The 10,819-nt window shown below is 46.6% G+C and overlaps 1 protein-coding gene across 3 annotated transcripts; it reads right to left on the bottom strand.

Moving 5' to 3' along the window:
* Positions 1-284: 284 nt before the first annotated feature.
* RBM3 (RNA binding motif protein 3) lies at positions 285-3,735 on the bottom strand. 3 transcript variants are annotated; one of them, XM_037512439.2, is made up of 7 exons: positions 3,634-3,735; positions 2,953-3,070; positions 2,608-2,714; positions 1,866-1,971; positions 1,672-1,765; positions 1,179-1,261; positions 285-852 (listed from the first exon to the last, which is right to left on the bottom strand). In XM_037512439.2, exons 2-6 carry the CDS (start codon positions 3,053-3,055, stop codon positions 1,204-1,206), a joined length of 468 nt encoding a protein of 155 aa, XP_037368336.1. In that variant the 5' UTR covers positions 3,056-3,070; positions 3,634-3,735; the 3' UTR covers positions 285-852; positions 1,179-1,203. The 3 variants fall into 3 exon arrangements, with proteins under 3 accessions (XP_037368336.1, XP_037368335.1, XP_054551720.1); XM_037512438.2 differs by having other exon boundaries at positions 1,183-1,264; positions 3,634-3,734; XM_054695745.1 differs by having other exon boundaries at positions 1,179-1,264; positions 3,634-3,734.
* Positions 3,736-10,819: the final 7,084 nt, after the last annotated feature.

Below are 10,819 nucleotides of genomic sequence, written 5' to 3' on the forward strand. Positions count from 1 at the left end.
ACGATTTACCAGAGAGCAAGCGGGGAAAACAGGTCTGCTGCACCATGTGGGTAGGCTCCCTGCCTGGGGTTCAAATTCATGCCAGTGGCTGGCGATAGCTTGATAGTGCTGAGACTTTAACCCTGCGCCACCAGGAAGGCCCAACCCCCAATTTTTAACTCAAGGTCTTCTTTCACCATGTAAGCAGCCCCAGCCCACCATCCCAATCAAATTGTCTTCTGAAAGCCTCCCTGATTTTTCCTATAATTTACTAATTGGGCTGAGTAAGGAAAAAGCACTATCAATATCATTGTTTCCATGTATCACTTTTAATAAGCTCCTTGAAGGACATCCTAGACACTACATGAGACACAACAGAATATTTTTTCTTCCAGTATTTAAAAAAAATGACATTCACAAATATTTTTAAGAAACTTCTATATAATCAGGGTGTTGATCTTGAGTAAAAAAACAGAGCTAAGCAATCATGTTGTTGATGCTATTTTTGTATAGGTACATTCAGAAATTGCTTCCTAACCTGTGTACATGTTTTTTCAAATGTCTGTAGATGCAGATAAAAAAAAAAAAATAGTCTGGCCTTTTTTTTGCCAGAACCAATAATCCTGAGAGCCCAAACTAAAAGAAAAAATACCCAGACTCTACAATGTCCTAGAATTTGTCTTTAAACGGGAGAAAACTTTTTAAAATACAAGTGGAGCTTTCTAAAAGGTTTTTAACAAGCTACCTTGGGAGCTCAATTCAAAAATAGAGGTTGATGTACCAAAACAGATGTTTCAGTGCAGCTCCAAAAATCTTTAAAATACAGCCATTTGGAAGAATGATCCTGGATGAGAAGTTTTATTCCTTGTGTATCTGAGAACAGTAAGAAGGAGGACAACTGTGATGCCAGTAAGAACAGGCGAACATGCTCACCTCCCAGGGATGATTAAAGATGCTGAGGGTTAGACAACAGGGACACCCTTCTTCTCCATGCCTAGCAGGTTATAGGGGAGACAGATTTTCATTCCTCCCCAAACAGACTAGCTGTGACAAGCACCCAAAAGGCACGGGAGTTCTAGAAATGCTACCAGGAGGGTCAGATGAAATATGGGCAGACATTGTGTGGACAAAAGTAAAGTTGAAGGGAATGTAACAGGGCTGGTAGTCAGGTGTGCTCAGTAGCAACATACAAGTCTCACCTACATTAGGTGTGCATGCCTCATCTCAGTTGTCATAATTGTCTCTGTAATTCCCTCCTGAGTAGCGGTCATAACCACCCTGGCTTCTGGGAAAAAACAGAGTGTTAGAGAAATGTGTTATGTACCATTAAATATATCTATAAATTCTGCATTGCCTTCTGTAAGTACCACAATATAAACTTTAATAACAGAACATATTAAGCACAGATACTGTGTAGAAATCACAAAATTTACACATTAACATTGGCCATAATAAACGCAACACGGTAAAATAAACGTGTGACACATACTGCAGATGATAGTTACGTGATCTTACAACTTATTAATGCATTGTATTTAACTTGAAGAGTTAACTTTCATACTTATTTCAGGTTTATTACAGTCGACAGAAGCTAACACTGGTGACACTGAAGCACGTATGAACACAAAGGTAGTGGCTCTCTTTAGAGAAAAGCAGCACCAGCAGCATAACCCAAAACCCTTGGTTACCCACCTGCCACCATAGTCTCTGGACCTTCCATATCCATATCCATATCCTCCAGGTCGACTGTCATACCTGCCACTCCCATAGCCCTGGTCCCCACCACCTGCAGCAGGACAAATTTTTAAATGGCAATTATCCAGACACAGGCCACTAACAGGTGGCTGTTGTCCAAACCTCATGATCAAACTTACCACTGCACTTACCTCTAGAATAGCTACGACCACGTCCATGGGCCCCAAAGGAACCCCCTCTGGTTCCTCGGGCAGACTTGCCTGCATGGTCCACACGGATCTGGCGACCATCTAGGGACTAGGTGTGGGGAGACATAAGGAGGATGGGTTGGCGGTCAGACAGGGCAGCGGTGAGGGAAGAATAGGGCAGGGCGGTGGGCAAAAGAGCCCAGAAACTCCTGTGGGCACCAGGTTCTGGGTGCCATTTCCAGAAAGCTCCTTTGACCACAATGGCATTATTAGGAGCCATAAAAATCCCACAAAATGACCTGTATCCACCGTGTTCCCCTGCTACTACTTACATCTTGACTGAACTCAGGCTGAGTTCTCCTCCCCACTCCTCTAAGCTGCCCGACTATTAGGGCTAGACAGACACCTCTCTTGGTTTGAGGCTTCAGAGTCCATCCCAGAAGACTCACGAGGTCCTCTCCGGGCCAGGCCCCAGGTCTGCAGACTCTACTACCTAAGCCCAGGGCAGGTCAACAATCCACGGGTGGCTTCTCGGCCTCATGCAGGACCAGTCGTCGCCTCCCAGGCAGCCCGGCTCTGTCTGCCGCTGCCCTCCACCCCCTAGAACAGAAGGCAGTCATGCTCCTGTGAGTGGGCACTGCAGGGCTTGGTGGCCGCGCTGCCCCTAGCAGACAGAGGGGAAAACAGAAAGAATGGTGGAAGTGGCAGATGGGGACAGGGCCCCTATGCAGGTAGGAGGCCTTACCTCTCCATTCATGGCTCTCATGGCATCTGAAGCATGCTCTGGGTTGGTGAAGGTGATGAAGCCAAAACCCCGGGATCGCTGAGTCTCCCGGTCCTTGACAACGACCACTAAGGAAGGGAGAGGAAATAGTTAAGAGCAAAGCTAAGTAACAAGGAGTGTCAGGTACAGAGAAGGCTCCTTGCACCAGCCCTGCAATGAGTAACCAGGTTCTCAGTCTAAGCCTACAACTTCAGGCTTAGAAAGAAAAAAAAGGGATTATGTCAAGAAGTCTGGGGTCCTGACCTTTCTTCCACTATTTCTTGAAATGAAAAGGGCCCTGGCCATGGGTTTGCTCCATATTCTCACCCTCAGCAATGGGACCAAAGCTGCTGAAGTGGTCTTCCAGAGCCTGCTCATCAGTGTTGAAGTTGAGCCCTCCCACGAAGAGCTTCCCTTCTTCAGAAGACATGGCAGTGAATGTGTCCTGTGGGGAGAGTATGAAACAGTAGAAATGAAAGAGGTCGAAGAAAGGATGAAGAGAAGCAAGGCAGCGAGAACAGAGAGGCGACAAGAAGCGACACAAGGTGTAATTAAGGAAACGGCATGTAGAAAGGCCGGAATCTGCCGGGCCCGCGCTGCGACGTAGCCATTTGGGGGCCGCCTTCGCGCATGCCCACAACATCCCCTGCCACCACGCCCGTCATTTTGTGCCGCCGCGCAGGCCCAGAACACCCTCGCGTTTCCTCCGCGCCCGCAGAACAAGATGGCGGCGGTCACATGGGGGAGGTAAAGGGGGGGTGTCCCCTTAGTTTTCGGATGTCGCGTGGTCACTGCCGCCACCGATGCTGCGAGCCCTGCCCGACATCCCTCGCACTCAGATATCGCGCCCTTGGTTATCCCAGACCAAGAGTTCCATCTCGGAGCAGAGGGCTCCGCCCGCAGCGGAGAAGAGCAAGCCTACGTGTCGGAAGCCGCTACTAGCAGATCTGGCTCTCGCCCGCGCGCGCGCAGCAGTGAGGGGAGGAGCAGTCGCTCGGCAAAACGCACCTGGAAGTCCTGGAGTAAAACGGCCAAAAGGACAGCTGCTGCTGAGGAGCCGAGAGACTGGGGAGGTTGCCGCGCGGGAAGACGCTTGATAAAGTGTACGTAGCGGTCAACGTCACGGAACGTCTACCCGCGGGCGCGCCTACGTGCATGCTCATTGGCTGAGACCAGCGAGGGGCTGGTGAGTGGAAGTGACGGCTGAGCAAGAGGAACAATGCGCGCGGCGCGCTTAGGGGCATTTGAAGTGAGCTTTGTGCGCAGGTGCACCTTCCACTAGCCCAGTCGTTTTTGTTCCTTCCGCGCTCGAACCTCATCTCCCTCCCCTTTCGATTTCGAACGTCACCCCAACTTCCCTGACGTCATTTCCCCATTGGTTCTGATCGCTTCCTCGTCAGCTCAGTCGTCTTTCACTAGGTCCCTGACGATATAGTTATTATCTTCTCATAACCTCTTTCACCTTTTAATCCTCTAACTTTATGTTACTCAAGAGCCTGACGTTTTATTTATTTTTTTTAGATTTATGTATTTATTTATACAAGCACTGGGTAGTCAAAAGTGCGGGAGGGTGAGAGAGTTCACCAGAGTCAGAGCGGAGAGCAGAACAGGCAGACTGACGAAGTGCAATGCTGAGAGGAGCAGCGGGCGGCAGGAGAGGTCTGCGCGCCATGTAGGACCCTTACCCGGTGGCCGGGGATCGAACCGGCTCTGCAGATGCTGCGGGCAGCTTCGCAACCCAGCGCTCAACTGCTGCGCCACCGGGGAGGCCCAAGAGCCCGACGTTTTAGACCCCACTGTCAATGAGGGCATCACCCTTCACCATCCATAAAAGATCAGGCCCCAGTTCACTAACTGTCGATCCTGAGTCTCTGTTTTCATCTCTGTGCCTAACATCTAGCCACCCATCCTGGGGCCCTTTCCCCTGGCATCATCCTTGACTTCAGCCGTCAACGTTATCTGATAACCTTCTGAAGCCAGTCCCTTGCATTTCCAGCCAGTAGACAGACTCCTGAGGTGCCTCCAAAAAACAGAAGGCTCCAATATTCAGAAGGCTCCAATATTGGGTGTAAATCCCAATCCACAGAAAGATTTTTTGCTGTCACACAGGGTGGCTGAGACCTTTGTCCAAAAAGAGAACTTTCACAGTGCTCAATGAACTTATCCAAAGTAAGGTTTGTCTGCGCCCACTGCCCACAGCTTAGTCTTGTCCAGCCTACAGAATGTTTGAACTACCTTTCCAATGAATGGATTTGTCAGGCTTTTCATTTCCAAACTCCCCATCAAGGAGGGCTACTTTGCCCTTAGGGACTCATCCACAAAAGGGATTTGTGCAGCCTTCTAAAGAACAGTTTGCCGAACATAGACTAGATTTGTTAACTTTTGGAGTACAGTATGCTACACATCCATAAAATGGTTTTGTCCGACTTTTGCCTCCTATTCCCAGGATGAATGTGAATAAACTTCACATTGTCCACATACATACTGATCTTAAATAGCCCTCAGAAAATCTGAGCTCCCATGCAAAAAAGAAATATTTGTGGGGCTTCCCTGGTGGCACAAGGGGTTAAGCAGAGCACTGTGAAGCTATCCGCAACCTCTGCAGCATGAGTTCGATCCCAGGCCGGCCACGGAGCTACCCACATGGCGCAGCAGACCTCTCCTGTCTTGCGTGCTGCTCCCCTTGCTGCATCATAGGGGATATGCACATTTTGGGGGGTTATTTTTTTCCACATTTAATTCTATAAGCAGTGCCAGTTTGTCATCTGGAATGGGTGGAGTAATGTATGGGGGTGCCTACATTGCCCAGTCTCTGTCAATACTTAGCATTATCCAGCTTTCTAAATTTTTCTGGTCTAACAGGTATATTGATATTTCATTAATTTTAATTTTTTATTATTTTTTAAAGATTTATTTATTTATACATGCAAGAACTGGGGTACAGGCCAGAGGTGTGGGGGGTGAGAGGATTCACCAGAGACGGAGTGGGAAACAGAACAGACAGATCCACTGTGCTGAGGGTAGCACAGAAGGCGAGTTAGGAGAAGTCTGCTGCTCCATGTGGGTTAGCTTCAGTGGCAGTGGATAGTTTCATGGTGCTGAGACTTATCCTCTTGCACCACCAGGGAGGCCCTATTATTCTAACTTTTAATGTAAGTTTATTGTAATTCTAAAAAAATGTAATGGAAGTTTTATTGTGATTAAATTGAATTTGTAGACTTGGAGAAATAACATCTTTTTAAAAAATAGATTATCTTTATGATATTAGGCTAGATTTCTTTTTAAAAAAGATTTTATTTATTTTTGTGTAGAAGAACTGGGGTGTAGGCCAGAGGTGTGGGGGGTGAAAGGATTCACCAGAGATAGTGGGGAGCAGAACAGGCAGATCCACTGAAATACACTGCTGAGGGGAGCAGCGGGAAGACAGGAGAGGTCTGCTGTGCCTTTGGGTCACCTCCCTGGCCAGGGAGGGAACTCATGCTGCAGTGGCTGCCAATAGCTTCATAGTGCTGCGTCTTAACCCCTTGTGCCACCAGGGAGGCCCCTCATCTAAGTTTTCAAATGTAATAGTTTATAGCTTTAGCCTCTTTCAGTGTCTGCAATTTCCCCCCTTTTTTGTTCTGCATTTTGTATTCTTTTAAAGCAATCCTGGCAGCGGTCTCTCAATATTTTGAAAATAACCAGCTTTTTATTTCACTATTCTTTTTTTTTCAGTTATCTTTTTGTTTCTCTCCTTTATTTTTTAAAATATTTTATATAATTCTTACATCATTTTTCATCTTTGTACAATGTATGCATTTTCATTTTGGTCATATTCCCCATACAATTGCACCCTCCGCCCCTTATTTTGACTCTACCTCTTCCTTTCCCCGCCCCTTCATAATCCCCCCCACTAGTGTGTCTCTGGTTTATAGTTACTTCTTGATTTTGATTATTACTTTGCATTGATTAGTCTTTTTCCTTGTCTCTTTTTAGGTTTTCTAAATTCCTGCTATGAGTGAGACCATCTGGTTATTTTTCTTTTTCTTTCTGACTTATTTTGCTGAGCATGATCCCTTCCAGCTCCATCCATGTTGCTGCAAACTGCATGTGTTTATCTTTATATTTCGCTATTCTTATTGCTTTTTTTTTTTTTTTTTAAATAGAGGCATGTTTTATTTATTTATTTGTTTGTTTTGTTTATACATGCACTGGGTACAGTCAGAAGCGCGGGAGGGTGAGAGAATTCACCAGAGCCAGAGCAGGGAGCAGAGCAGGCAGAAGGACCGAAGTACACTGCTGAGGGGAGCAGCGGGCGGCAGGAGAGGTCTGCGCGCCATGTGGGACCCTCCTCTGGTGGCCGGGGAGCAGCCGAGGATCGAACCGGCGCCGCAGAGGCTGCAGGCAGCTTCGCAACCCAATGCTCAACCGCTGCGCCACCGGGGAGGCCCTCTTATTGCTTTTCTTATTCTCTATTCACTTAGTTCTTTCCTTACATTATTTCCTCCATGACTCAGTGGAGTTACGGGTTTGTTCCTGTGTTTTCCAACTTCTTGAATTGAACACTTATTTTTCAACCTGTCTTCTTTGCTGATATATGTATTTATAGCTATACACTACTTCTAGTAACTGATTTTGCTGTCTCCCACAAATGTTGCATGTAGTATTATTATTTAGTTCTATTTCTAAAGTCAGTTCTATTTCTAAAGCTCCTTTCTCATTTCTTATTTCATCCAAGGACTATTTATTTTTACATTTTAAAAAGACAGGTTTATTAGGAATAGGAGAAAAGAGAGGTATCTGTAGAGTCACAGGGGGCCAGGAGAGCTGCCCAAGGATTATTTAGTAGTTACTTTCTGAAAGTGGGGGTGGGGTTCTTTAGCTTATTACTAACTTTATTTTGTATTATGATCAGAGAACATGCTCAATATTGATACTTCGAATTTATTGATCCTTTCTTTGTGCTTTAACGTGGTCTGTTTCTGTAATTGTTAAGTATAAGCATTAGGTATATCTTTATCAAGCTTCAAACTATCGTTCAGATCTTCTTATAAATATGTGCTTATGGCAAACATATCAATGGTATGTCCTTCTTTGTCTTTTGTGTTCTTAAGTTTTGTTATCTATCAGGATGGCTATCCTAGCTCTCTGGGCTTTTATCAGTCTGTTGTTATCTTGCCTTCATCCTCTTCTTTTCAACATTTCTAATTTTTTTTGTTTTTAATTTTTAAAATATTTATTTAGTAGAAGAACTGGGGTGTAGGCTAGAAGTGTGGGGGGTGAGAATATTCACCAGAGACAGAGTGGGGAGAACAGGTGGATTTATTCAAATACTCTGCTAAGGAGAGCATCAGGAGAGATAGAAAAGGTCTGCTGCGCCATGTGGGTTAGCTCCCTGCCTGGGGATCAAACTCAGGCCACGGTGGTGATAACACTGAGATTTAACACCTTGGTCACCAGGGAGCACCCCCCCCCCCAATTTCTATGTTTTGTATATGTGTGTATACCATTGGACCTTTCCTTTATCCAGTGAGGATCTCTGTGTTTACAGTATTTTTCTGTTCTTTCTTTTCTACCATCATACTCATACCAATTTTCTTTGGGTCCTTTTTAATCTCTTGCTCTGATTTTACATTCTAACATTATCTCCTTATTGTATTTATTTAAAATTTTTCATCTGGGCCTCCCTGGTGGCACAAGGGGTAAAGTCTCAGCACTGTGAAGCTATCTGCAGACTCTGCAGCATGAGCTCGATCCCTGGCCAGGAGCTACCCACATGGCACAGCAGACTCCCCTGTCTCACCTGATGCGCTCCTCAGCAGTGTATTTCAGTCAGTCTGCCTGTTCTGCTCTCCACTCTGTCTCTGGTAAATCCTCTCACCCCCCCGCACCTCTGGCCTGCACCCCAGTTCTTGTATGCATGAATAAATCTTTAAAAAAATAAAATTTTTTCATCTGTCTGTGATTCTTTAGTAGTTACTTCTTTCATCAAGTCAGTGTTTCTGCTTCAGATATTATATATTACTGAGTGGGGCAGCCAGCTGCCAATGTGGTACCCAATGATCCCTGCCTCCTGCTATTCATACTCTGTGTCATTCCTTCCAAGTTGTGCTAGGGTTGGTCTGTGTGACCAAGAAAATACAACAGAACCAATGGCTTGTCATTTCTGAGAGTAAGCTGTAATAGACACTGTGGTCCTGACTTGGTCACGGTCTCTTGCCTGCTTGCTGGGACTGTGTTGTAAGGCTCTCCACACAGAGGCTCTAGTGGTGAGAAACCCAAGCCTCCTGCTAACAGCTCTGTGAATGTGCCATGCTGGGTCCTTCAGCCAGGTCATGCTTTCAGCCGACTGCAGTCCTCGTCCACAACTTGACTGGAACCTCAGGGGAGATGGAGATAAAACCACCTGGTTAAGCTGCTCCCAGATTCTTGACCCCCAGAAAGGTAATAGACATGGGTTGTTTTAAGCTGCTGACTTGGGGTCATTTTTCACATGGTAATAGATTACTAATACATCCAGTTAATTTTTATCTGGAGGTAGTTATACTACTCTGGTATCTAGTTATTTTGGTAGTGAATCAATCCCCTGATGTGAGCTGCTGTCCTGGCTGGTAAGACATATTGAGGAAGGCTGAAGGCCAGACTCGACTCTGCTCTGTCATCTGGAGTTCAAGGGCTAAAGGGATGTTTGGGGAGGCGAGCCAGTGGTTAGACAGTCTAGGCACCATAAAAGCAGAGACATTACTCCCTTTTGCTATTGCACCACCTGACAATTCCTCTGGTAGAGGTTTCATCTTTAACCTCCTAGGTGTCACCACCAGCCCTGGTGTCTGGAGGGAAGAGGTGGAGGACTGATTGCCATTGACTGCTCATTCCTCCCCTCATACCGCCCCACCGGACACCTGTACCAGTGCTTTAGGTTTCTGCAGGGAGGGGGCAGACAAGGACCTCCCCAAGGCAACACACGGGACAGGCAGAACTTAAATCACTAACTGCCTCTTATTTGCGGTCCCCAGTCTGTTGTTAAAAACATACCAGTTAAACACAGTCTTCCATGTCCCCACAGGTCTCTCATAGCTGTGTGAAATTTCTGGAATTCATGTTTCCCTCTAGTTTCTCCAGGTTTGCTCTGGGCAAGGGAATCAGCAGCTTGTGCTGTCTGTCATCTTGGCAGAAACCAGGAGCCCCCAGAATCCTCTGGACATAGAGGTTTCTGCTCTTCGGGCTAGTTGAGCCTCCTATTCAGCTACGACCCCTCTGACCCTCAGAAGTCCCAGCTGCTACACACAGAACTGACTTGTCTGACCCTGCAAACAGTGAGCTGATTAATCATGGAATGTACCCATTGAGTGGCAGCTGATTACTGACAAAAGAGACAGCTCAGCTCCTCAGAGGGCCAGATACCTCCAAATCTTGTATGGCCCTCCCGGGAAGACATCCAGTCCTTTAGCCACACAATGTACTGATTGGACCCACAGTTGTGGAGAGCCCTAGACATGGATGGGCACAGGGACAGAGTCCCACACTGAGGACTGGTCAGTTTTTCCCCTTCACTGCTGGGGGTGATGGAAGCCTTTTAAGGGCGATCTCCAGTTTTATATGGTGTTCTTGGAAAAGACAGCCTGATCTGCCTCATTTCTGCCAGCAGGGCCTAGTGCAGCACTTCTGGCCAGAACCTGAAAGGCCAAGGCCAAGGCCTGAGGGCCCCCAGTTGTCTCATCTGCTATGTTGGTGGAGGATGGTCTCTGGCCCATGAGAGAATCTGCCTCTGAGAGGGTAAATGGGAGAAAGGACCTTTTTGATCAATAACTTTTAAATAAGTAGGTGACATACTTTATGGCCTGAGCTTTATCAATGATTGATTTGTTTGTCCCATGAGCTGAAAACCCAGTTTAGGGCTCAGAGCCCCAGACATGGCAAGGCTCCACAGTACCTCAAGCTGGCCCCAAACCAAGTGACAAGAGCCTTTGACCCCTGCCCAGGACTGCCAGCATTAGGCTCTAAGACTCACAGGAAAGGGTCTGGTTTCTAGAATCAGTGACAGGTGGTGGCTGGCTCCGTGTTCCTAAGTAGCCTGTGCTTTCCAGTCTTTGGAATGACACTTGCCCTTTTTGGATCAGGACCACTCTCTCTTATTCCTCATTCAGAGGCCTGTCCTGAAAACGCATTCACAGCCCTAATTCAGATGCTTACAGGCCTACAGATGCACCAGAAA

The sequence above is a fragment of the Talpa occidentalis genome, unplaced genomic scaffold, assembly GCF_014898055.3.
Source record: "Talpa occidentalis isolate TD23 unplaced genomic scaffold, MPIMG_talOcc4v2.1 talOcc4.15, whole genome shotgun sequence".
NCBI classification, from domain to species: Eukaryota; Metazoa; Chordata; class Mammalia; order Eulipotyphla; family Talpidae; genus Talpa; species Talpa occidentalis.

Coding starts and splice junctions, on each gene's coding strand:
- RBM3 (XM_037512438.2), bottom strand. CDS start 3,055: ATGTCTTCTGAAGAAGGGAAGCTCTTCGTGGGAGGGCTCAACTTCAAC. Junction 2,715..2,952: donor CTTTGGTCCCATTGCTGAGG/GTGAGAATATGG, acceptor TCCCTTCCTTAG/TGGTCGTTGTCAAGGACCGG. Junction 1,972..2,607: donor TGAGAGCCATGAATGGAGAG/GTAAGGCCTCCT, acceptor CCCCACACCTAG/TCCCTAGATGGTCGCCAGAT.